The sequence below is a fragment of the Miniopterus natalensis genome, chromosome 6 (assembly GCF_054644295.1).
Source record: "Miniopterus natalensis isolate mMinNat1 chromosome 6, mMinNat1.hap1, whole genome shotgun sequence".
In the NCBI taxonomy this organism is placed as follows: domain Eukaryota; kingdom Metazoa; phylum Chordata; class Mammalia; order Chiroptera; family Miniopteridae; genus Miniopterus; species Miniopterus natalensis.
The window spans coordinates 47,933,339-47,959,720 of record NC_142086.1 but is presented as its reverse complement, the minus strand read 5'-3'; the positions used below and the strand labels follow the sequence as shown (position 1 = coordinate 47,959,720).

Genomic DNA, 26,382 nt, shown 5'->3' with positions numbered 1-26,382 from the left:
GATTCTCTTCCATAGCATTGACAATCCTTCCCATAGAGTACTGTTTATAATGAGCCTTAAGGGTCCTTATGACCCCCTGATCCAGAGGCTGACTTAGAGACACACAAGTGTTTGGGAGCAAGTACACAACTTCACTGTCTTTGGTGTTGAACTCATGGGGCTCTGGATGACTAAGTTTATTGTCTAATTTCAAAAGAACTTTAAAAAGCAGTCCCTTACTGGCGAGGTACTTCCTGACTTCAGGGACAAAGCATCAATGGAACCAATCCAGGAAAAGTGTTCTTATTGTGCAAACCTTCTTATTGTACAAACAAAAGACTGGCAGCAGGTGTTTTTCTGTTCCTTCAAGACTTGGAAGCTAGCAGCTTTATAGATAAGGGCAGTCCTGATTATAAACCCAGTTGCATTTGCAAAAAACAGTAGAGTTAACCTATCCCCTCCTGCCTTAAATCCAGATGTTTGCTCTTTTTTCCCTTACTAATAAATGTCCTTTGTGACATTTTTTCCCCTCCAGAATAGGGCACTTCTGGCTGCATTAAAAAACGTGTTCAAACAGATATCCTTTCTCTTCAGTGATTATCTTAATGGCATTTGGAAACTCATCTGTTGTCTCTTGGTTGACAGAAGCTACTTCTGTTATCTTGACATTTTTTAAAACCAAAACTGTTTCTAAAAAGATCAAACCATTCTTTGCTAGCATTAAAGTCTCCAGCTTTAGATCCTTAACCTTCCTTTTGCTTTAAGTTGTCATATAATGGCGTTGGAGTTTTTTCTTGAATCATATTAGTCTATAGGTATGCATTTTCAATACGAGATAAGATAATTTCACAAAAAGTACAAGCTTTTCACACCTGTTGGCATAACTGCAGCAATGGCTTCACAAATTTTCTTCTTTCTTTAAAATGGTCCTTATGCTGGATTCATTTATCTTGAAAATGTGGGCAACCACAGCTGCACACCTCAGTCTATGGTACATATCAAGCAATTCAACTTTGTCTTGTAATGTCATGACTTTTCTCTGCTTCTTGGGAGCACTACCAGCATCACTAGTGGCACTTTTGTGGGTCTCATGGTGTTATTCAGGGTTTATGGTGTTGTACTAAACACAGTGAAAAATACACAAGAGAGATCACTTTTTACTACAATATACATTTTTCTGGAGAGACAACTGCTCGTGGAAATGATTAGTGTCACATGGTGTTTTAAGTGGCTACTGGCATCACTTGAGCTCAGCACAATAGCAACAGGAATTGGCTATGAAATTATTACAGCAGTACAGTATGTACTAAAGTTAAGTTTATGCAGTTATAAATCAATACTGTATCTTTACATTTGTTTACATTTCTCTCAACCATGAATGGCATCATGTATAGTCTGTAAGTGTGTGTGTAAGTTTTGATAAATTTTAACTTTATATACTAGATTTGTATATATTTTATGGTAGCAAGTGATGAAACAGACTAGTATCTACATGTATTTAAGACATACTTTATGCATTCATGACATATCCTTTTTCCTGACTTTTTTGATATTTCTAGGCTAGATGGTTTGTGAGTTTTTTCAAATTGTCACAAATCTCCAAAATTTTTTCCAAAATATTTATTGGAAAAAAATCCACATGTAAGTGGACGATGCAGTCTAAACCCATGTTGTTCAAGGATCAACTATATTTAATTTGTTGCCTGAACTACAGCAGTAGACATCTAACTGGTCTCCCTGTCTCTGTTCTTTCCTCTCACCAATCTGTTCTTCACCTAGCAACCAGTCTTCCTTACAGGATGTCAGTACTTTGGTTTTAACCATCCCATAGCTTCCAATCTGACATATAATAAAATCCTTAATTACTATAGCCCAAAAGGCCCTGTGTGGTCTAGTCCCTGGCAGTATTTCCAGTCCCATTCTCTACTGCTCCCTTGCTTATTCTACTCCATCTACACTGGCCTTGTTCCTGTTCCTTAAAAAATCAAGCATTTATCTTGCTGTTCCCTCTGCCTGGAGCATTTCCCCCCCAGGTATTCTCATGAATTCATTCCCTCATTTCTTGCCTTCTCAGAAGGCCTTCCCAGATTTTTATCTAAAGTAGATGGTACTCCTTTACTCCAAACATCACTCTTACTTTAAAATAATTTTTTTCCTCATAGCACTTAGTACTTTACATAGCCTGATCCTTTATTATTATAAATGTTTTACTTGTCTGAATTCTCCCTGAGACCTTCTGTGAGGCATATATCACACTTTATCTAGTGTGATATTGATCCTCTAGTTGATGATTCTCTTCATACTTACTGTTCTGGGAAGAAATACACACAAGGAGGTGAAGCAAGGAGAGAAGAGGAGAGGAAACCATTCAATTTCCTTATAATTAGGATGGCTGTATCTCATTAACTGAACTGGAGTACTTTTGATGGGGACCATTAATACTTAAAGTCGGACAAGAGGCAAAAATACAGACTTCCCAGGCAGACAAAAGCATATGGTACATCATTTATAACCATTAATCTCCTGACTATTCCTACCAGGCAACAGGTCTGAATGTTCACAGTAAGTCATCTCCACTTTAGACAATCCTGAATTGGCCTAACTTTATCTGTTGATGATTCATATATATTTAGCCTCATGCCTAATGGTAGCTGGGTTTTGAAGTGATAGATCAAATATAAATTTTTTTCTTCATTTCTAAGGAATGAAATTGTTTATATTTAGGAGTATAACTTTTTTGTGTTAAACTAGAATATATACACAGTAGATAGAGAATCTGAAACTACTTTGGAAATGATGACTCTGATAGTAGGATAGTTTCAGGAAAATGGGTGGAAATAGTCTCCTTTGGATATTAACTAACCAAACAATCAAAATTAGGATAAAAACTCTATTTTACTGGTTTGTGAGATGCTACCTTTTGGCAGAGTTCAATTTTCCACTCAAAAGGCTACTAATTTTATATGATTAGCACCATGACTCAGATTTGTAAATTAATTGCTTTCCCTTTTCATCCGAAGAATACTGTGGAATTTTTTCAGGGAACCTATATATGCACCTACTCAAAAAATATGTTAAATGATGTTTAAGACCCGGTTGTACAATAGGACCCTTTAGAAAAACATAGAGATGAAGATTAAACAAAAAGTAATTGTTTATAATGCTTATATAAGCTTTTAAAAAATACCAAATTGACCATACAATCCAGCAGTTATAATCCTTGGTATATTTACACAAATGAGTTGAAAACTTAGATCCATTCAAAAACCTGCACACAGATGTTTATAGCAGCTTTATTCTTCATTGCCAAAACTTAGAAGCAACCAAGATGTCTTTCAGCAGGTGAATGAATAAACTGTGGACATCCAAACAATGGAATGTTATTCAGTGTTAAAAAAAAGAAAAGAAAGGACATGGAGGAACCTTAACTGCATTTTACTAAGTGAAAGACAACAATCTGAAAAAGCTACATACTAGATGCTTCCAACTATGACATTCTGGAAAAGGCAAATCTGTGGAGACAATAAAAAGATCAGCAGTTGACAAGGATTAGAAAAGTGGGAGGGATAAATAGGTAGAGCACAGGATTTTAGGGCAGTGAAACTATCCAATATACTATAATGGTGGACATGTCGTTATAAATCTGTTAAAGCCCAAAGACTGTGCAACACCAAGAGTGCACCCTAATATAAACTGTGAACTTTGGGTAATAATAATGTGTCAACGCAGGCTAATTGATTGTACAAACGTACAATTCTGGTGGCAAATGTTGATGAATGGGGAAGCTATACGTGTGTGTGCAGAGGTTTTATGGGAACTCTGCAATTTCTGCTCAATTTTGCTGAGAACTTGAAACTGCTCTAAAAAATAAAATCTATTAAAAACAATATCTTAATGTAGGTTAGATTGGCTTTAGTTTGAAGAACTAAATGACTGAGATTTGTATATAATCTCTATAAATAGGAAGTGTGTTGCATTCATCTTTGTAGCTTCTACATAGTATCATGATTGTTGTATGACCCTTTTTTGTCAAGGACAAGTAGGTTAAAAAAGAAAAGTTCTGAAAAATGACTGATCTACATGCTCATGGGGTCAGGATAGGTGATTCAGCCTGTGCAACATTTTTGCCCTTTGTTTATTTTTAAGCAGTGTTTGTTTTCATGAGACTTTATTTTATACCTCTTATCACAACTGTATTTCAGTAACCAATTGGGCAATAATTTGTTTAATGTTAGCTGCTAAACCATTAGCTTCATGAGAGCTGGTAATACAAGATGTATGTTTTCTTCTCTTGTATCATCAGAGCCTAGGATGGTGAATGCACTTTATAAATATTTATTGAATAAGTAAACAAATGTGATATATGTTGTTTATTTTCATTTAACCTGATGATGGCTGCAAGGAAGTTTGGAGCTTCCAAATATGGTTTGGCCACTGAAAATTTCCCAAGCCATTTTTATATAGAACTATGGCTTAAAAATTAGTAAGTCTGCATTATACAGGATTTTGTAAAATCATGTATATTTCAAAAGTAATTCAAAGCTCTCTGAAAAAATAGGAGTATATATTACATATATAAAGGACTTAAATTCTTATTGTTAAAATTTGACGTAGTATCATTTTCTCTAAAGATCCTTCACTGTGTTATTCTTTGTACTTTCTGGTACTGTTATTTAGATAACATTTTCAGCCTCCATTTTTGTATCAAAATTTGGAATTTCAGTAAAGGTAAAAATAGTTGTTCAGACCATGTGGAGAATAGTAGCCTGTAATTATCAGCTTACTTAACAAACCTTAAAAACAATTACTGTGTTAACTTTACAGGCATATGCAAATCAATCAACAAAGAGTAGTACTGTTTTGTGCAAGTGTAAACCAACTGGCTATGACATCTGCAAACTGGAATTTTAGGAGACCCCTGAACACTATTTATTCTGTCCCTAGATAAATTTATTTGAAAGATTTTTCTACCTCACCCCTTACCAGGAGCCCTGCCTATTCATTCTTTATTCTTTAGTAAACCCCAGTTTGGTTCTTTCGGAACTGTGTTTACAGTATTTGTGAAATCTAAACTGTGACTGTTGACTCAGCAAGCTCTGGAGTGTGAAGAAGTTGTTATGACAGAATGAGACCAATTGCTTGTCTTACAAATTTTTTGTTGGTCCTGAGAAAAATAACAAGATTATAATCTGATATTTGAATCAAACAGACCCAAGCTTCATTTTACTGACTAATCTTTGTAGAACCATCTAACATATGAAAGTGTTGTAAATTTGAAAAAGAAAACAGTGAAAGTATTTTGAAAGATAGAGGAAAATCAAACAGGAAGCATACCCATCCTGATCTTGGGTATTCATTGTTTCAGCTATACTAAGTGCTGTAGCAGGGTGAGGTTGGAGAGTGGAGCATGGGGAACAGAACAGAAATCATTTTAATCACTTTTTCCAAACTGAGAGGCTACGTATACTATAGAGCCTAAATTCTTTCAGTTATAAGAACACAGCTTTATTATGTAGGCCTTTCTTGTAAAAATATTTTAAAGAACTCTGGATTAAACCTGAAATTTCCTTATTTATTCTTTGATTTTTTGTTTTTAATTCTCACTTCCATTTTGGGGGAAGGAGTTGCTTCTTTTTATTTTATTCATAGATTTAACACTGCAACATAATTAAACCAACTGTAGTTAGTAAAAACTAGCCTGGGTGTCTTGAAGTCATTTTCTATTATCTTCATTGACCTAATCAGTCTTTTTTTTTTTTTTTTTAAATCATGCTGCAGCCTGTAGGCCAAATCCAGCCTGCCACCTGCTTTTGTAAATAATATTTTATTTTTAAAAATATTTTTATTGATGTTTTAGAGAGAGAGGAAGGGAGAGGGAGGGAAAAACATTAATGTGAGAGTGCAACATGAATCAGCTGCCTCCCGCATGCCCCCCATCGGGGATCGAGCCATATCCTGGGTATGTGCCCTGCCCTGACTGGGAATCCAACCAGCAATCTGTCTGCGTGTGGTATGATGCTCAATGAACTGAGTCACACCTGCCAGGGCTATAATTAAAGTTTTACTGAAATACAGCCATGCCTATTTGGGTATTGCCTGTGGCAGCTTTAAGCTACTGCAGCACTGTTGGGTAATTACAACAGAAATTGCATGGCCTGTGAAGTCTAAAACATTTATTACCTGGCCCTTTTCAGAAAAAGTTTGCTAACCTTTGACCTAAGAATTAATGAAGCATTCTGTTTTTTCTTCTGAACTGTTATATATTGTTTTTGTGTTAAAATATAGTAGTAACAATAAAAACAAACTTTTTTTGAACTATTTTAAAGAGACAATGTATTATACTGCTTGAGCATGCTGCCTTTAGAGGATAGTGATGTGGGTTTAAATCTCTGTTCTGCCATCCAGCAGTGGTACCTTGGACAAATTGCCAAAATTCTTTATCCTCTTTCCTCCACCTGTAGAAAATAGGGATGTAAATATTATCTGCATCAGGATTTAGTGAGAATTAAATGAGACAATACATGTGAAGCCCTTATTGTAATACCTGAGATCAGAAAGGTACTTATTATCAGCATTGTCATTATCATCTTTATCACCACTCCCACAACCACCACTACCATTGTCATTAGTTCCACAAAATATTCTGGCCTTTTAAGTGATGAGTCTAGAGATATGGAGAAGCAATTAAGAATTATGATTGCTTAAGATTAAGCAATAATTAAGAATTATGTTTTAGCCAGGGGGTTGGTAACTTTGACAGAGCCCACCAGGAAAACAGATATCACAGCAATTATTTTAACAAAAGAAAATGTGCTATGGGGGCTTGTTTACAAAGGAATTTGAGAACTGAGAAGGACAAATGAAAACACCAAGGTAAAACAGAGATAGAAACTACAGGAAGCAGCTACCACCTGGTTAGGAACCTAGGGACCAAGTTGAAGTTAGTATCCCTGAAGTTTGGAGGAAGGGCAACACAAGTTTTAAATATGAGATGTCAGTGAAATTTACAGTTTTAAAAAGGAAAGAGATGAAAATCTTTTGAGGAAATATACTGGAGCAAGACCTATTTTTTTGTGGTTGCTTTTCCAATAGGTCATTATTAGGCAATTAGTTATTGCTAGAGAGAACATGAAACTGGCAATTTTTTGGTATTTTTATAGTTTGAAACTTCTGTTCTAAGGTCGTCAAATGATAGATCATTTTGAATACCTTCTGATTGTTAGTGGTTGCCCAAGCACACAGAAAAAGTCTTTTAGCAGTATCTGCTATGTATATAGCATGAAAGGGGGCTGGGAGAGGGATGGATGTACACAGTCTATTCCTTGAGTCATTTTATCATTTTAGAGTACTGATGAAATCAATCTCTTTTGGCAGTCACTGGGTCTCATTTATTCAACAAATATGTAATAAATACTTCCTCTATGCTAGATACTATTCTAGACACTGGGCATACAAGAGGGAATAGAACAAGAATCCTTACTTTTATAGAGAATATGTTAAAGGAGAAGAAATAAACATGATTAAAGTATATAGGATGCTGGAGAAAAAAATAAAAGAAGACAATAGCAAATGGATTTGAGAGTGTGTGATGGAGGTTGATGGGATAACCAAGAGGGGCTTCAACTGGAAGGTGATATTTGAGTGAGATATGAAAGAAGTTGTGGAATTGAGCCAAGATATATGGATATCTGGAGCCAAGAGCATTGTAGGCAGAGGAATAGTATAAAAGACTCTGAGGCTGGAGCATGTTTATGATATTTGAGGAACAGAAGGGAGGTCAGTTTGGCTGAAACATTAAGTGGGAGGATGTCTTCAGAAAGGTACAGAGCCTGAATCATTAAGGACTTGTAGAAGAATGAATAGAAGAGGGTAAATGTATGATTACTAGGGAGTAGTAAGGGCCCGTTTTAGATTAGTAATCATGAAATCCATGGTTGTGTGTGTTTCTCTAGCCACATTCTAATAAAGTCAGGTTTTTGAAAAAGCATATTGCAGTTGATAGTTTCATACCTATCTGTCAATTATGTAACCTTATCTTTAAATTCAACTTTTAGGTCTGTTTACTTTAAATTTTTAGTGGCTGTTGGCTCATCCTCTTCCAGTACAAAATGATTTAACTGAATGTTGATAGAATACTATCTTTTCATAATAAAGGGATGATAAACCTTAACTAAATATCATGAATCTTGCAAGCAGATACAGATTCATGAACTAGATGATCTGTCTGTATGAACTAACAAATCTACACCTATATTTTTATAATAGGGTTGTTAATCATTAGATCTATTTTTGTCTCCCCTTTGTTAAAGTCAAAATTTTGTATTTTAGCACCCTGGTGATTTGTTTTAAAATGTATCTAATTTTATTAATGTTGGCTTCTGAGATAATTATGACACAATATTATATGCAGCTGGTTCAAATAACATGTTTTGTGTTTTTCCCCAGCTGCACTAGTTTATATTGAAAGTACTTGTTTGCAGTAACTGTAACAAAGGGGTATTTGAGGCAAATAAGAAACAGATTTAAGCAATGAAAAATACCTTTATTCTGAAGGTACTGAACCTCTGCTGAGTATAGTGATTTTCAAGCAGAGTTTTGATGTATATACTGTGCTGTATTTTATCCTTCTATAAACATGCAAAAGGCTTGCAGGTTTTTTCCCCTGGTTTCACCGTCCCTCTTAAATAACTTATTTGACATTAGATCAGAGAAACATGTTTCACTACAGCATAGTAGATCTTTAAACAGAGAAATTTGGATTAAAAATATTAACTATGCTGTACAAAAACAAAATAAGGTTCTTATTGGCCAATAGTTACACAAGGATAATGACTTTCCTTATTATCTAAGATACTGATCATAGATTTTCTAATTCGTGTATTTCATTTTCCATGAATAGGGTATAATTTTTTTTAGACTTTATTGGATTTTTTTTGTGTGTATCCTAACCTCAGTTTACCCCATTCATGTAACATGTTAATGTAAAATATAAACAGTTATTAATTACCTGGTAGTACAGTTTTAGTTATCTTTCTTCAGAGTTTCATTTTATGCTATGAAAACTATTTCAATAAATAATTTAGTGAGAAAAAATATTAAATGCTACTTAGATAGCCTTGCACATCTTTTATGTTTGGGTTTAACTGTGACGTAAAAGATCACTTTTAGTGGATATTGTGGGTGTTACTCTTAATAGTCCTGCCTCCCAACCTCCCATCAGTCACCAGATACATAAATTATATATTCAAAATCTATCTTGGTTTTGACTACTCATGTCCATTTTCACCATCACCACCATTTGGTTTAAGCCACTGATCCCCTCTCAGCTGGATTATCACAGCAACCTCCCAGTTGTCCCTTCTGTCTCTTCCTGTATCAGTCAGGATTCATATGCATATACAGGGTGGGGCAAAAGTAGCTTTACAGTTGTGTGAAACAATTTATTCTTGTATTATTTATTAATTATTGTATTATTATCCATATGAGCAACTGTAAACCTATTTTTTACCCACCCTGTATACAAACCACTTTAGCTGTTTTAAGCAGAAAGAGATTTAGTACATGTAAGGTGCACTTAATATTACTCCCCCCCCCCCCATTTATTATTGAATGAATGCAAGTAGAAGAGGGTGGTACATAGTCATAAGTGTAGATGTACAATACACATTATGACATGGCTGTACCTGATGGGTTTCAGACCACTTGTATGAAAATCTGTTACATTTTAAAAGCTGATTTCGGAGTTTTAAGATCTCACATTAAATATAAAATGTAAAGCTATGAAGAAAAGAATCTCTAAAAATTAATGTTTAAACGTTTTTCAAAAAGCTGTCAGTTTGATACTGGTATAAAAAAGTACTTTTAAAATACGTACAATCCAGTTATTTTACAGGAATTTACAATTTTTTGCAGTGGTCTTTGAGACAGTGTTAATATTATATAGCCTCTGTTGTCATGGAAACAAGTCTCTGAAGGCAGCCTCAGAGGCTAATGATTCCATGATGTTGCTATGGATAGAAACAACTGACACTGTTGTTAGTCACCTGGTCAAGATTTTTTTGAAAACGAAATTCTTTGGAGCTGATCTTATTGAGTGATACAAATGGAGCAGGAAGAGGATGATGACATATAGTCACTATTGTCTAATGAAATATGTATATAAGATGTTCTCAAGTTTAAAATGCTTATGCTAAAATACCTCCTTTTCTATAATAGCCCAAATATAATGATTACTATATATTGCTGCTTCATTATTTATATTAGAACCGTAAATTTGACATTTTCTAATTTAGAACCTTCTTATACAGGTCCCCAGAATTTTACCATACTTTTAATCCTGCACTCAAAATATCCTCTTATTTCTTCATTTTACTCTATTACCAGATCTAATATCTGTGCTGTTCCTCATCACTCAACCTCCATTTGATTATCTATTATTTATTTAAGGCTTTAATTTTGTTTCAAATGAAAATGACTTTGTTGTTTTGTAATTCTTTGTTACTTGAATTAGTTATCAGCTTTGGCTAGGAAATGCTGTGTGTTGATATGTCAATTGTCTTTTAAAGACTTTCTCAGCAGAATTTGCTTTTCTTAAGTTAGAAGCAGGGCCATATGTTCTTTTTCAAAGTACTTGCTCAGTGCCCTATAGAGAGCAGGATGGGTTAAGATTGTGTAAATTTTAGAATTTTTTAAAAGTGGTACTCAGAAAGAAAGAAAACAAAACCTAATTGCTAAAAATCCCTTTCTACAGGAAATAAGAAATCCAGTAACAGGTTTAGCAGTTATTTTCCTAATTCCTCACAGCTTACCTTTTGTGAGCTGAACCTCAGTTGTAAAATGAAGGATTGAACTTGATCCCTACTCTTCATCTCTAATAATCCTATGTATCATTGAAATTTGTTAGTATCTTTTAGAACAGTTCATCTGAAATAGATTTTTAGTTTATTTTCTAGATAATTAGATGGTAAATAATAACTGATTTTCTCTTGATATGAACAGTAGATCTCCCATTTCTCACACTGCATTATAGTATCATTACATATTTATTGTTGATGATTAGAAAAGTAGAATTTGAAATTAAGGGGGGGAGCCACTTTGTAATCCTTCCCCTGGAGGTTAACCTTTGAAACATTTCTTTCCATTTTTTTACACGTTTTATTTTTCCTTTTTTATTTAATATCATGTCATAGGCAGTATTCCATATGACTTACAAAATGTTCTTACAGATAATTTATAAGTGTGCCTCATATTTATTTAATCTTATATGATTATCATTATTTACTTAACAATTTCAACACCTTTGGATATTTAGGATATTCCCCATTTCTCCAAGTATAAACAATACAGGAATATATTAAGAGCATTAAAACATTTGCATTTTTAAAATACCAACAGCATATTTCACAGACCTAGAACAAACATTTCGAAAATTTATATGGAACCAAAAAAGACCCCGAATAGCTGCAGCCATCTTGAGAAAAAAGAACAGAGTGGGAGGGATCACATTACCAGACTTCAAACTGTATTACAAAGCCACTGTAATCAAAATGGCCTGGTGTTGGTACAACAACAGGCATATAGATCAATGGAACAGAACAGAGACCCCAGAAATAGACCCATGCCATTATGGTCAGTTAATATTTGACAAAGGAGGCAAGAGTATCCAATGGAATAAAGACAGTCTCTTCAGTAAGTGGTGCTGGGAAAATTGGACAGATACATGCAAAAGAATGAAACTAGACCACCAACTTCCACCATACACAAAAATAAATTCAAAATGGATAAAAGACTTAAATGTAAGTCACGAAACCATAAAAATTGTGGAAGAAAACATAGGCAGTAAAGTCACAGACATCCCACATAGTGGACTTTTCACTGATACATCTCCTAGGGCAAGAGAAACAAAAGAAAAAATAAACATATGGGACTACATCAAACTAAAAAGCTTCTGCACAGCAAAAGAAAACAGCCTCAAAATGCAAAGGAACCCCACGGTCTGGGAAAACATATTTGCCAAGGATGTATCTGATAAGGGGCTAATTTCCAAAGTGTACAAAGAACTCATAGCACTCAGCAAGAGGAAGACAAACAACCCAATTAAGAAATGGGCAAAGGACTTGAATAGAGTCTTCTCCAAAGAGGACATATGGATGGCCAAGAGACACATGAGAAAATGCTCAACATGGCTAATCATCAGGGAGATGCAAATTAAAACCATAATGAGGTATTACTTCACACCTGTCAGAATGGCTGCCATCAACAAATCAACAAACAACATGTGCTGGTGAGGGTGTGGAGAAAGGGGAACCCTAGTACACTGCTGGTGGGAATGCAGACTGGTGCAACCACTATGGAAAATGGTATGGAGGTTCCTCAAAAAATTAGAAATGGAGCTGCCTTTTGACCCAGTGATTCCACTCCTAGGAATGTATCCTAAGAATCCTGAAACATTAATCAGAAAGAATATATGTACCCCAATGTTCATAGCAGCACAGTTTACAATAGCCAAGATCTGGAAACAGCCCAAGTGTCCATCAGTAGATGAGTGTATAAAAAAGTTGTGGGACATTTACACCATGGAATACTATGCAGCTGTAAAGAAGAAGAATCTCGTACCCTTTGGGACAGTATGGATGGACCTGGAGAATATTATGCTAAGTGAAATAAGCCAGGCAGAGAAAGACAAACATCACATGATCTCGCTTATAGGTGGAACCTAAAGAACTCAATAAACTGATGAACAGAATAGATTCAATGACATGGAAGCATAGATGAGACTGATGAATGTCAGAGGGATGGAGGAGGGCGTGTGGGTGGAGGGGGAGAGAGTAACAAAAGAATTTATATGCATATATACACAACCCAAGGACACGGACAGTGGTGGGGAGAGGGACTGGGGAGGGGGAAGGGACGGGGTGGAACGGGACATTGGGGAGAAAAAAGGACATCTGTAATATTTTAAACAAAAATAAAATTAAAACAACAAAAATTTGCGTTTTAAATTATTCCCTTAAGATAGATTTCTAGAATTACTACATCAGAGAGGTTAGACATTTTTACAGCTGTAGACAATTCCTGCTGAATTGGCTTTCGTAAAGTTTTTATGGATTTATATATCCAAGGGCAGTGTGAGAGAGTACCTGTTCCCATGTATTAAAATTTTTGGAGTTTGTTTTATTGTGGTAAAATATATGCAATGAAATTTGCCATTTTAACTGTACATTTCTGTGGCATTAATTATATTCCCAGTGTTGTGCACTCATCACTGTTTCCACAACTGTTTTTATGTCAAACTGTGTAACCATTTAGCAGTAACTCCCCATGCTCTTCTCTTCCTAGCCCCCAGTAACTTCTAATCTACTTTGTCTCTATGAATTTATCTATTTTAAATATTTCATGTAAGTGGAATCATACAGTATTGTATTTTGCATCTGTTTAATTTCACTTAAGTTTTCAAGATCCATCCATATTGTAGCATATATCAGAATTTTATTCTTTTTTTACGGCTGAATAATATCCATTTAATGCATATACCATACTTTGTTTATCCATTCATCTGTTGATAGACATTTGGGTTGTTTCAACCTTTTAACTGTTGTGAATAATGCATCCTTGGACGTTGGTGTAAGTATCCAGTTCCCTGTCGTCAGTTCTGTTGAGCATATATCTGGGAGTAGATTAGCTAGGTCTTATGGTAGTCCTATGGTTCATTTTTTGAGGAACTGCCAAACTGTCTTCCACAGAGGCTGCACCATTTCCCATTCCCACCAGCAGTTTTTGAGGATTCCAGTTTTACACATTCTCACCAACACTTGTTACTTTCTATTTTTGTTTTCCCTTTTTATTACAGCCTCCTAGTAGGTGTGAAGTGATACTGTAACTTTGATTTGCATTTCTCTAATGAATAGTGATGTTGAGTATCTTTTCATGTGTTTATTTGCCATTTATGTATCTTTTTTCGAGAAAAGTCTGTTCTAGTCCTTTGACCATTTTTTAATTGTCCTTTTGTTGTTGAGTTGGAGTTCTTAGTATATTCTGGATATTAAACCTTTATCAGATGTATGATTTGCAAAAATGCTCTCCCATTTTCACTTTGTTGATAATACTCTTTGGTGTACAAGAGATTTTAATTCTGATTAAATCCTAACTTATTTATTTTCATCACTTACGCTTTTTTGATGGTCATATTTAAGAATCAATTGCCAAATACAAGGTCTTGAAAAATTACCCGTTTTCTTCTGAGTTTTATGGTTTTAGCACTTATTTTTAGGTTGTTGATTAATTTTCAGTTAGTTTTTATATATGATGTGAGGTAGTGGTTTAACTTTTTTTTTTTTTTTTTTTGCGTGTGGCTATCCAATTGTCTCAACACCTTTTTGAAGAGACTTCATATATTTTTTATAAATTTTGATTGCCTGATATGAGAGGCAAAGAAGATCAACATTATAATTTTATTTTGTATTTTTATCAGTGAGGAAAAGCATAGTTTCAAGGTTAGCAATTTGTTTTCTTGTTTCTTTTAATGCACATTGTCCTCTTATTGATTTAATTTTAATGTTTTTCTTATACATATAGACTATATCATTGGTATAGCAAATATTTCTGCATTAATTCCGATTATAGGGTTTGGAAATTATTAGAAAACACCTTTTTGTGTTCCAGTTATATCTTTTTAAAAATAATTGAATCAAGTCAGATAATTTAGTGTAAATAACAAGACTTTTTAGTTTAAATTATATCACTAGAGTTCACAATTCTTTTTTCATTTTTTCCAGAATATGTCTGGCACATAATAGATACTCAATAAATGCTAGTTGAATTAATGACTTTACAGGCAGGTTCTTGATAATAGAGGTTAATGGCACAGATTAATTTAAGTTACACAAATTCAATTTTCAAGTCCTTTGAATCTTGCCTGTGGATTTGTAAGCCCCAGTTACCTACCTGAGGGGCTAAGGAATTACTTTTGATTCTTTGAATACAAGGAGGAAAGTAGTCAAATATATTCTGAATGCTAGAAAAATATTTTGTAATCTGTCTCTGAAGTTAGTGTCTTGTCTCTTAGAGCAGGAGCGTTGTAAGTTATTATCTTTTGTTATTTTCATTTAAACATCTAAGGAGTAGTCACTCATTAACTACATCGCACTTAAAATACTTGTGATATAAGTATTAATAAAATAATTTCTGGAGATAATTTTCTCATTTAAATTGAGGCAATACATTAATATTTTACCTATTTCTCAGTTATTTCTGAAAACTATAATTTATCTTTATGACAAAACTTTCTGTTATGTGTTTCCTTTTTATTTTGGTATTTTTCCTGATTTTTTGTCGATGATTTTTAGCCAACAGAAGCTGTACCTCTCTCTCCTCCCACTGTCCCTGTGATCCCTGTCCTGCCAGTCCCTGCTGAGAATACTGTCATCCTACCCACCATACCACAGGTTTTTATTAGTTTCTTTTTTCTTTATAAAAATTTAATTTGCTTTTAATGTTTCATTTGTACTTTTTTCAAAGTGTTTTAATTATTTATGTTAGATTTGGTAATTTGCTTTGGGCTTCAATTGGTATTTTTTAGTGAATTAAATATTAGGGATTTAATATAAAGTGGGTTCAGTATTTGCCATTTTATTAGGTTGTCTGTGAAATAGGACACATTCTAAACTTCATAATGTTGAACCTCCTTAGGTTTATTATGACTTTTGTACTTTTAAATGTGAAACAGGTTTAAAATATTTTTGCTTTTGAAAATTCTGTTTATTTTCTAAAGATAAAAACTGTTGTCTTCCTGATCTTGTACTGGATGTGTCATTTTATTTAGCATTTTGTTTCATAGTATATATTTATCTTCTTTGGAAATATTCATCTTTCTGTCATTTGATTAGATAATATACTTCACATGTATTAGTCAAGTATAATAGCCAATGTATATAAAGTATATGGGAATTCTTTGTGCTACCTTTGCAGCATTTCTATAAATCTAAAACTATTCTCAAATAAAGTTAATTTTGAAAAAGTTAACGTGCAGCAGTCAAAAAATAAAATGAGATAATTGACAGATGTCAGATTCAGAACCTTTTTTTGCTTTCAGAGCTTTAGTAGTTAGTTAAAGGAGATGGCTTAAGACACTAACTGCCTTACTAACAGAGTTATCCAAAGTCAAAATAGTGGTAGTATTATTAAGTATAATCATAACGATCTTTGGTGTGGAAGATCTCAGTCTTATTTAAAGTGTAGACAGGTACATCTTTAGGTATTCTTACAATTATTGATCTATAGTAGAAAGTCTAGGTAAAAATAATACGTTTGCTGTGTAAATGCAGTTTCAAAATAAGTCCCATCTGGGGGGAAATGGGATATCAGCTGTGATTACTCGCATCTCTATGCACTTACCCTCTCCTAAAAAATGAAAATCAGTAGGAGCATCATATAAAATATGATGCTAGGGGAAATTACAGGTATTACACTAAGGCTTTAATAATTCTAAATAAGCAGCCTAAGGGTTATTGTAATAAATGTAGCATCTTTCCAAGTTTCTAGAATTTAGTAACACAATAATTTTTTAGTAGGAGATTTTAAAGTTTATTTTACTCTTGTCACTTCAATTCATCTTTTGATGTTAAAATCGTTTTCTAGAATCCTTTAAAATTTTGTAGTGGTTTCTGTTCTTATTATATTCAATAGAGAACCTGTCCTTTCCTCTTCAGAGTTCTCTGATTCACTTACTCTAAGTGTCCCTAACATAGCATCACACTGTACCTGGAAATTGTTGAGACATTGCATAGCCTTATAGTTATAAAGGTCTGAGTCAATTTGATCTGGTTTGGAATTCCATTCCTGCCTCTTACTAGCTGTGTAACCGAGCAGTTTACTTAACCATTCTAAGCTTCTGTTTACTCATCTGTAACACTGCAAATGATAATAGTACTAACTTGACATGTTTTACTATCATTGAAAAAATGATAATGCGTAGGTAGCTTGTATATGGTCTTGGCTATTCATATTGTTATTTCATATTTCTTTGCGATAATAAACTAAGGAACAAATTATAAAAACAAATAAGGATATCTGCACAAGAGAGAGGCTTCTTTATTCCATCTAGTCTCATTTTAGGTTTTAAATACACTACAAAAGTCCATGTAGGGGAATTTGATAATTTATGTTATATTGTGTGAGAAGACTATGGGTGTGCCTCATTTTCCAGAATAAGTGTTTTCCTGATTAATGGAGTATAACATGTACCTTATAAAATAATACAACTAATTATTTGTCCCAAATAAATTTTGAAGTTCATATTTAATATATAAGCCAATTTTAACATGTTAAATGGATGTAATCTTTCTTCTAAAGATCTATTTTATTTTTCCTTCCTTAACATTTTCTTCCATGATCTTTTGCTGTGTTAATAGGGCTTCATATATTTTTTAATTTATCTTTATTTTCGAAAGTATTACAGATGTCACCCTTTTTCCCCCATTGACTCCCTCCACCCACCCCCCCTTCCCCAGGCCTTCACCACACTGTCTGTGTCCATGGGTTATGCATATATGTGTACAAGTACTTTCCATTTTAGATGCATCACAGTCTAATAGAAACAGAAGCAGAAGATGCAAGATATAGTCTAGTCCTGCCTTTGTGACTCAAGTTACTTAACCGTTCTGAGTTTTATACTCCCTTCATCTACTAAAATGGGGAAATAACACATCCCTGACTACTTCAAAATGAGTTTGAAGACAGGCAAATTAGACAGATAGCTAGATAGATCATAATTACTGTCTTTCATTATTTGTAGAACTTTTATACTTTTCAGAGTGATTTTATATTGATACCATGTCATTTAAATTTTATGAAAGCCCTCTGAAGTAGGAATTATCATGCTTATACAGAATGGTACAGAGAAAGATATTCAATAGCTTCTTGAAGTTTCAGAAAGAGCATGGGCTTTATAATGCAACCTACCATTCACTTCTGGCTTCATTCACCATTTCCTGGCCTCCTTTCTGGATGTGTGATGGTGGGGAAATTACTCAGCTGCCCAGAGCCTCTATTTCTCCACATAGAAACTGAGCGCATAGTAGGTGAATAACAGATACTATTTCTTCCTAATGGAGACATAATCACATAATTTCTCTGATACTGGCCTATTAAATATACAGGCTTATTTCCACCCCAAAGTAAATATTCTGCTTTAGAACCAGATGCTTTAGACCTCTATTTCTACCAGTGTTGTAAAGAGCTATCATGTAATGAGGTATTGTTGAAAATGCTTTAATGCTATTTTTTTATGTGTGTGTGTCACTGTCTTTGTCCATACTCAGATATGTGCTTTGGAGGAATTGGTTTTTGCTCAATTTTTTGTTATTGTTCTAATCATGTATATACTAAGAAGAATATAGCATTTTCCTTGTCTCTAGGAACCTACTTACTATCTATTTATGCAAGAGACAAGTTAATAAATAATTCCCATATGACATGAGAGTAGTTGCATTAGAAGTATATCCAGTCCAGAGCATCCTATTGCTTCTGGACCGTTCAGGTTTCACAAAACATCTGGGTATTTAGTTTTAAATGATTTGACCATTAATATAATCTGAAGCATGACTTGATATGTTTTCATTTTACTGATAATCTTAAATAGAATAGCATACTTTGGATTACACTGATGAGCCTTTTTTAACTGCACACTAATATGTGACTGCAGGGCCTTTATTCTATTTGTGTGTTTCTGTTTTTGTGTTTATTTGTTTTTGTAATATTTTCAAATCTTTTCAGACTTATAGAAAGTTGCAAGAATAATACGAAGAAATCCCATTTACCTTTACCCAGCTTTCCCAGTTGTTCATATTTTAAGTTACTACATCTGCTTTATCATTTCTCTTTCTATATAATTGACATATTATTTTTCCTATATATTGACATATTATTCCTATTGACATATTATAATTCCTATTGACATATTATAATTGACATATTATTCCTATATAGTTGACACATTATTTTTTGTGAAACACTTAAAAGGAAGTTTCAATCATACCTCTTTTACCCCTAAATACAAATATTTCATAATACTTAATTTTTTTTTAAGTACAATAATATTTCCATAGTACATTGAGGTAAATCAGAAAATTGACATTACAGTAAAACCTCTGTATAATGGACTAATTCAGGCAGGGGTGAGGGGGTGTTCATTAAAGCTGAAAGTCCATCATGTAATAAAGTAGGTTTTCTGAATGCATATGTTAAAAAATTGACAAATTAGTTTACCTGTTTTACCTGTTTTTACTTATGTAGACTTGTTTGTGTGTAATTAAAATTAAGTATGTATGAAAAGTTTAATTTCACAGAAGGGTTTTCTATATGTATCACAATAATTTTAAATTTATACTGAATAGGTTTAGTAAATGCATGCATTCACCAGTCACCACAAGTAAACAAATGCACATGGCTGGGGTATGGCTTATTGCACTGTTGGAACATCGCCAGCATGCGTTAAAACTGCTGCAGAAGTCACACCACACCACAACAGAACCAGTGCAGTTACTGCGCATGATGCCATGTAATCACATGCTAATCATTTGTCGAACACTATTTACAAGTGGTGACTCCTGGATTTAAATATGTAGACTGTAGTTGTAGATATATAATATTTATTTGTATCAGCGAAATTACTACAGTGTTTTTCCAACATATGGCCTATTCATTAAAATTTGTTAAAAATAACAGTAAATTAATAACAAAAAATAACCTGTTAATTTAATTATAAGCAAATCATGATTAAAAGCATTTTTAAGTTAACAGGATGTTGATTTTAACATATGACATATAGACTGGAAATTTTGTCTGTTAAATCGAGGTCTGAAAAATCGAGGGTTTACTGTAATACAATGCTGTAATCTGTAGACCTTAATTGTATTTTGCCAGGTGTCCCAATAATGTTCTTTATAGGAAAAACAAAAACAGGTCCTTAGGCCAGTCCAATATCACACATTGCAGTTAGTTTTCATGGTATTTTAGTCTCCTGTGACTTAGAGTGGCTCCACAGTCTATCTTTCATTAGTATGGCATTTTACAAGAGAACAGGCTCTTTTGTAGAATATTCTTCAATTTGTGTTTGTTTGATGCATTCATAATTAGATTGAGATCATATATTTTTTCCAAGATTTTTATTGTGGTAAAATACACAGAATGTAAAATTTATCACCTTAATTATTTTTGAATTGACAGTTTATTGGTATTATATGTGTATTCATATTGTTGTGCAACCATAGTCCATCATCCATCGGCCAACTCCCCATTTTTCATTCCCCCCGAGGACCTGGCAACCATCGTTCTACTTTCTGTCTCTATGATTTTGACTCTGAGTACCTCATATAAGTTTTATTATATAGTATTTGTTTTCAAAGACCTTGAGTTACTATATAATGTCGTTTCATTTGAGCCTGCAGGACTCCCTTTACCAGTTCCTTCAGGGCTGGTCTACTGGTAATGAACTCCCTCAGTTTTTGTTTATCCGAGAGTGTTTTAATTCCTTCCTCACATTTGAAGGGCAGTTTTGCCAGATATAGAGTTCTTGGTTGACTTTTTTTGTTTTTGTTTTTGTTTTAGCTCTTGGACTATATCAGCCCCCCCCCTTCTGACCTCTAGAGCATCTGTTGATAATCTTATTTAGGATCTTATATCTGTAACAAGTTAATTCTTTTTTGGCTGCTTTCAAAGTTTTCTTTTGTCTTTTTTTCATCTTGCAAAACTAAAACTCTTTACCCATTACATAAATAACCCCCCCTCTTTTTTCTTCCCCCCCAGGACCTGGCAGTCATTGTTCTACTCTATGTATCTCTGGTTTTGACTCTCCTGAGTATTTGTCATATAGTACTTGTGGGGTTTTTTGTGGCTACCTTATTTTGCTTAGCATAATGTCCTCAAAGTAACCCATGTTGTAGCATATGTAGCATCAAATTTTCTTTTTTTGAAGGCTAAATGATAGCCCATTTTATGTATATACCACATTTTGTTTTTTTCATCTGTCGATGGACTTGGTTTACTTCCACATTTTAGCTGTTGTGAATAATGCTGCTATGAACATGTGTATACAAATACCTCTTCGAGACCCTGCTTTCAGTTCTTTGAGTATATACCCCAAAGTGGAATTACTGAATCATGTGGTGATTTTAGTTTGGGGGAACGGCCATACTGTATTCCACAACAGTTATATTATTGTATATTTTCAACAACAGTGCTCAGTGGTTCTAATTTCTCCACATCCTCATCAATACTTGATAGATTCTTTTTTAGTGATAGTAGCCAGCCTAATGGGTGTGAGGTAATATCTCATTGTAGTATTGATTTGTAAATTCCCTAATGACTAGTGATGTTGAGCATTTTTTCATATGCTTATTGACAATTTGTGTATCTTCTGTGGAGAAATGTCTATTGAAGTACTTTACCCATTTTTGAATCGGGTTATTTGTTTTTTGTTGAGTTTTAGGAATTATCTATGTATTCTGGATATTAATTCCTTATTATATATGATTTGCAAATATTTTCTCCCGTTGTGTAGGTTGCTTTTTACTCTATGGATAGTGTCTTCAATGCACAAAATTTTCACTTTTCAGGAAATCCAAATTTTCTCTATTTTTTTTTTTTTGCTTGTGCCTTTAGGTGTTACATCTAGTGAATCGTTGTCAAATCCAGTGTCATGGAGCTTTTTTGCTATGTTTTCTTCTAAGAGTTTTATTGTTTTAGGTTTTACATTTAGGTCCTTATTCATTTAGAGTTAATTTGTGTGTGTGGCATTAGGTGTGAGTCCAGTTTCATTCTTTTGCATGTGGGTATCCAGTTTAACTAGCACCATTTGATGAAAAGATTGTCTTTTCCCCATTGAATGTCTTGGCACCCTTGTCAAAGATAATTTGACCATATGTGAGAATTTATTTTGGGCTCCCTGTTCTATTTTATTGATCCATATATCTGTCTTTATGCCAGTTGCAAGCTATTTTGATTACTGTAGCTTTGTAGTAAGTGTTGAAATAAGGAGTGTGAATCTTCCAGCTTTTTTTCTTCTTTTTAGGATTATTTTGCTATTTAGATATCTGAGATTCCACATGAGTTTTCTGATGGATTTTTCTGTTTCCACAAAAAATGTCATTGGGATGTTGATAGGGATTGGTAGGGATTAGATTAAATCTGTAAATTGCTTTGGGTAGTAATGACATCTTAACAAAATTATCTTATAATCCATGAACACAGAATGTGTTTCCATTTGTTTTTGTTGTTTTTAATTTCTTTACGCAGTGTTTTGTAGTTCATTGTACAAGGCTTACCTTGTTGGATAAATTTATTCCTCATTATTTTATTTTTTTAGTTGCTTTTCTAAATAGATTTATTTTTGTAATTTTCTTTTCAAATCGTGTATAGAAATACAACTGATTTTTGTGTGTTGACTGTCTTGTTACTTTACTAAATTTGTTTATTCTAACGTGTTTTTTTTAATGGTATCTTTGGGATTTTCTACATATATGTTCATATCATCTGCAGAGATAATTTTTCTTCTAATTCAGATATTTTTTAGTTCTTTTTATTGCCTAATTGTCTGGTTGTGACTTCAGTACTATGTAGAATAGAAATATTAAAAGCAGCATTCTTGCCTTGCTCCTGATCTTAGGGGAAAAGCTCTCAGTCTTTCATGATTCAGTGCAATGTTTATTGTGGATTTTTCATATATGACTTAGTCTTGGTAGTAGTTTATTTATTTGGCGTAGGTTATTCAGTTTTTTGGTGTACACTTGCTAATAATCCTTTTTATTTCTGTAGAATTGGTAGTAACGCTCCCACTTTGATCTCTGATTTTAATAATTTGAATCTTCTTTCTCTTTTTCGTAGTTCATCTAGCTAAAAGTTTGTCAGTTTGTTGATCTTCTCAAAGAACCAATTTTTGGTCTCATTGATTTTAATTTTTCTATTCTCTATCTCTGCTCTAATTACTATTTCTTTCCTTCTGCTAACTTTGGGTTTCCTTTGTTCTTTTTCTAGTTCCTTAAATTGTGAAGTTAGGTTGTTGATTTGTGTGATCTTGTTTTTTAAGGTAAGCATTCGTAGATATAAACTTCCCCTTTAGCACTGCTTTTGCTGTGTCCCATAGGTTTTGGTATGTTGTGGTTTTATGTTGTGGTTTTTATTTTCATTCATCTCTAAGTAGTTCCTCTTTTCCTTTCTGACTTCTTTGATCCATTGGTTTTTTAAGAGTGTGTTGTTTAACTTCCACAATTTGGTGAACTTTCCAGCTTTCCTTCTGTTTTTGCTTACTATCTTGATCTCATTTTGGTCACAGAAAATAACTTTGTATGTTATTTACCTTTCTGAATCTACTGAGACTTAGTTTGTGGCCTTAAATATGGTCTAGTTGGGGAAATGACCCATGTGCATTTAGAAGAATATATGTATGCTGCTATTGTTAGGTAGAGTGTTCTGTATATGTCTGTTAGGTCTGATTTATTTATTGTGTCACTTAAGTTCTCTGTTTCCTTACTGACGTTTTTGTCTGGTTGTTTTACACATTTTGAATGAAGCATTGAAGCTTCCAACTATTGTAAAACTGTCTACTTCTACCTTTTAATCCTGTCTTTCTCTTTTTGCTTCATAATTTTGATGGTTTGTCATTAGGTACATAAATGTTTATAATTGTTATATCTTCTTGCTGTATTGAACCTTTTATTAATATGTAATGTACTTCTCTATCTCTTGTAACCTTTTTTATTTAAATTCTATTTTGTCTAATAGTACAGTGACTCCTGCTATTTTTTGGTTATTATTTGAATGGAATGTCTTTTTACTTTTAACTTGTTTGTCTTTGGATCTCAGTGAGTCTTGTAGACAGCATCTATGTTTTTATCCATTCTGGTAATATTTTTTTTCTTGATTGCAGAGTTTAATCCATTTACAGTTAAAATAATTACTATTAAGGAAGGACTCTGTCATTTTGTTATTTGTTTTCTATATTCCATTCCTTATACCATTTTGTCCCATATTTCTGCATTACTGTCTAATTTTTTGTTTGGTTGATATTTTTTTTGTAGTGAATGTTTAAATTCCTTTTCCATTTTATTTTGTGTACATTCTTAGCTATTTTCTTTGTGGTTACCATGGGGATTAAATTTAACATCCAAAAGTTATAACACTCTAAATTGAATTTATACCATCTTAATTTCAATAATATACAAAATCTCTGCTCTTTTAACAGTTTCATTCACACCGTATTAAGTTGTTGATATCACGGAATTATATATTTCTACAGTGTATATTTAAAAATATGTAGACTAATAATTTTAGCTGTAGTCATCTTTTCAATTATATACTAAAAACAAATTGGAGTTACAAAAGCAAAGTTACCATAATATTAGCTTTTAGATTAATAATTGATTTAGTTATTTACTAACATTGGCTTTAATTCTTTACTAATAATTAGCTTTTAGACTAATAATAGCTTTCAGAATAATTTAAGTATAATTATTAAAATATTAATATCTTAAATCATGTAGAAAACAAAAAGAGGGATGTTACATCAATACCAGCTTCTACAGTTGTATTTATTTTATCAAGATTTTATTTCTTCAAACACCTTGAGTTACACATAAGGTGTTTTATCATTTCAGCCTGCAGGACTCCCTTTATCATTTCTTTCAGGGCTGGTCTACTGGTAATGAACTCCCTCAGTTTTTATGTATCTGAACATGTCTTAATTCGTCACTCACATTTAAAGGACAGTTTTTGCCAGATATAGATAGGATTCTTGGTTGACTTTTTTTTTTTTTTTTTTTTTAGCTCTTTGAATATATTAGCCCACTGCTTTCTGACCTCTCCAGAGTTTCTGATGAGAAATCTGTTGATAATCTTACTGAGCATCTTTTGTCTGTAACAAGTTACTTCTTTCTTGCTGCATTCAAAATTTTCGTTATCTTTGTCTTGCAACAGTTTGACTTAATGTGTCTTTGTGTGAATCTTTTTTAGTTCATCCTACCTTGAGTTTGTTGAGCTTCTTGGATGTTTATATTCAGGTCTATCATCAGATTTGGAAATGTTTTGACCATTATTTCTTCAGATTTTTTTCTCTGCTCTTTGATCTCTCTCTGCTCCTGGAAGTTGCACAATGTGTCTATTGGTCTGCTTAATGGTGGCCCACAGGCCTATTCAACTCTGGTCGCTCTTTAGTCTTCTTTCTGTTCTCAGACATAATTTTTATTGTTTTATCTTTAAATCCACTGATTCTTTCTTCGCCCTCCATCCCTTCCTCTCTTCCACTCTAAAAATCAATGGAGAAAATATCCTCAGGTGAGGATTAATAGCAACAACAAAAACAAAAAACTTAATGTTTGATTTAATCTAGTTTTTCTTGCTTTACTTTTTATTATTAAAACTTTCCAAAATATTCAAATGTAGAGGGAGTAGTATAGTGAACTCCCTTGCATACTCATTACCCAACTACAGCAGTGATCAACTTGTGTATATGATCTATAGCCTCTCCCACTTCTAACCTCATGGTTTTATTTGGAAGTAAATTTAACACTTTATATTATTTTTCTTTGTATATATTTCAATATCATACAGTGTTTTTATATGACTAGAACCAAAAGTGATCTTCTGAGTTGATGCACATGAGCAGCTAGCATTTTAATAATTTTGGTATAAATTAGATTTCCAAATTTTCCCACTCTATGTTGAGTAATAAATGGGTAGAGGGAACTAAATGGCTTTCTTGTCATAATTTTTTATGAATGTAACTTCTTTTGTAACTTAAAATAGTCTCGTTCTTATCCTCTTCTGTAATTCCTTAAACAAAATGAGGTGAAGTTGTACCATTAATTTTTTTTTAAATAAGTGAAATATCAATTTGAGGTATCTCAGTAGGTCATTGGGAAATGAATATTTTCAAATACTCATAAAATCTCGTGTCTGTAAGTTGACTAGCTTTGCTTAAAAGCAATCTTACAAATAGTATCTTTATTAGATTTGGTTTTCACTGAATCATTCAAAAGTAGACTATGATATTCAAAGGTAGAGCTCCACATAAAAGTAATGTCATGCTTATATATAATAAAGTATTATCTACTTATTTTTAATCTGTTGCTTTATGTAGCCCAAATGCATACTGTATAAATAGTTAGCCATGACTATGTTGCCTTAAAACATTTTATCATATGATCATCCATATATAGTACTTTGCCAAAAAGAATGTAAAACATTTGAACTCTGAATATCTACTTTTTAGAAAATCCTATACACTTAGAAGAAAATTGTTGTTTTGTATATAATGTTTGTTTCATACAGCTTTTATGTGTAATTCTTTATTAACTGTAGTAGAACTATTAATATGTATAAACATATTTCCTAACAGTTGTTTAAAGGATAGTC

General features: G+C 33.1%; 1 protein-coding gene across 7 annotated transcripts in view; it reads left to right on the top strand.

Moving 5' to 3' along the window:
• The window catches only part of DLG1 (discs large MAGUK scaffold protein 1), a 223,480-nt gene that overhangs the window by 95,898 nt on the left and 101,200 nt on the right, over positions 1-26,382 (top strand). For 4 of the 7 annotated variants that reach the window (XM_016200019.2, XM_016200018.2, XM_016200023.2 and 1 more), the window contains one exon: positions 15,324-15,422. The exons of the other annotated variants lie outside the window; for them this stretch is intronic. In XM_016200019.2, the coding sequence (XP_016055505.2) occupies positions 15,324-15,422 (99 nt within the window). The remainder of the gene's footprint in view (positions 1-15,323; positions 15,423-26,382) is intronic. 7 annotated transcript variants of the gene reach the window in all.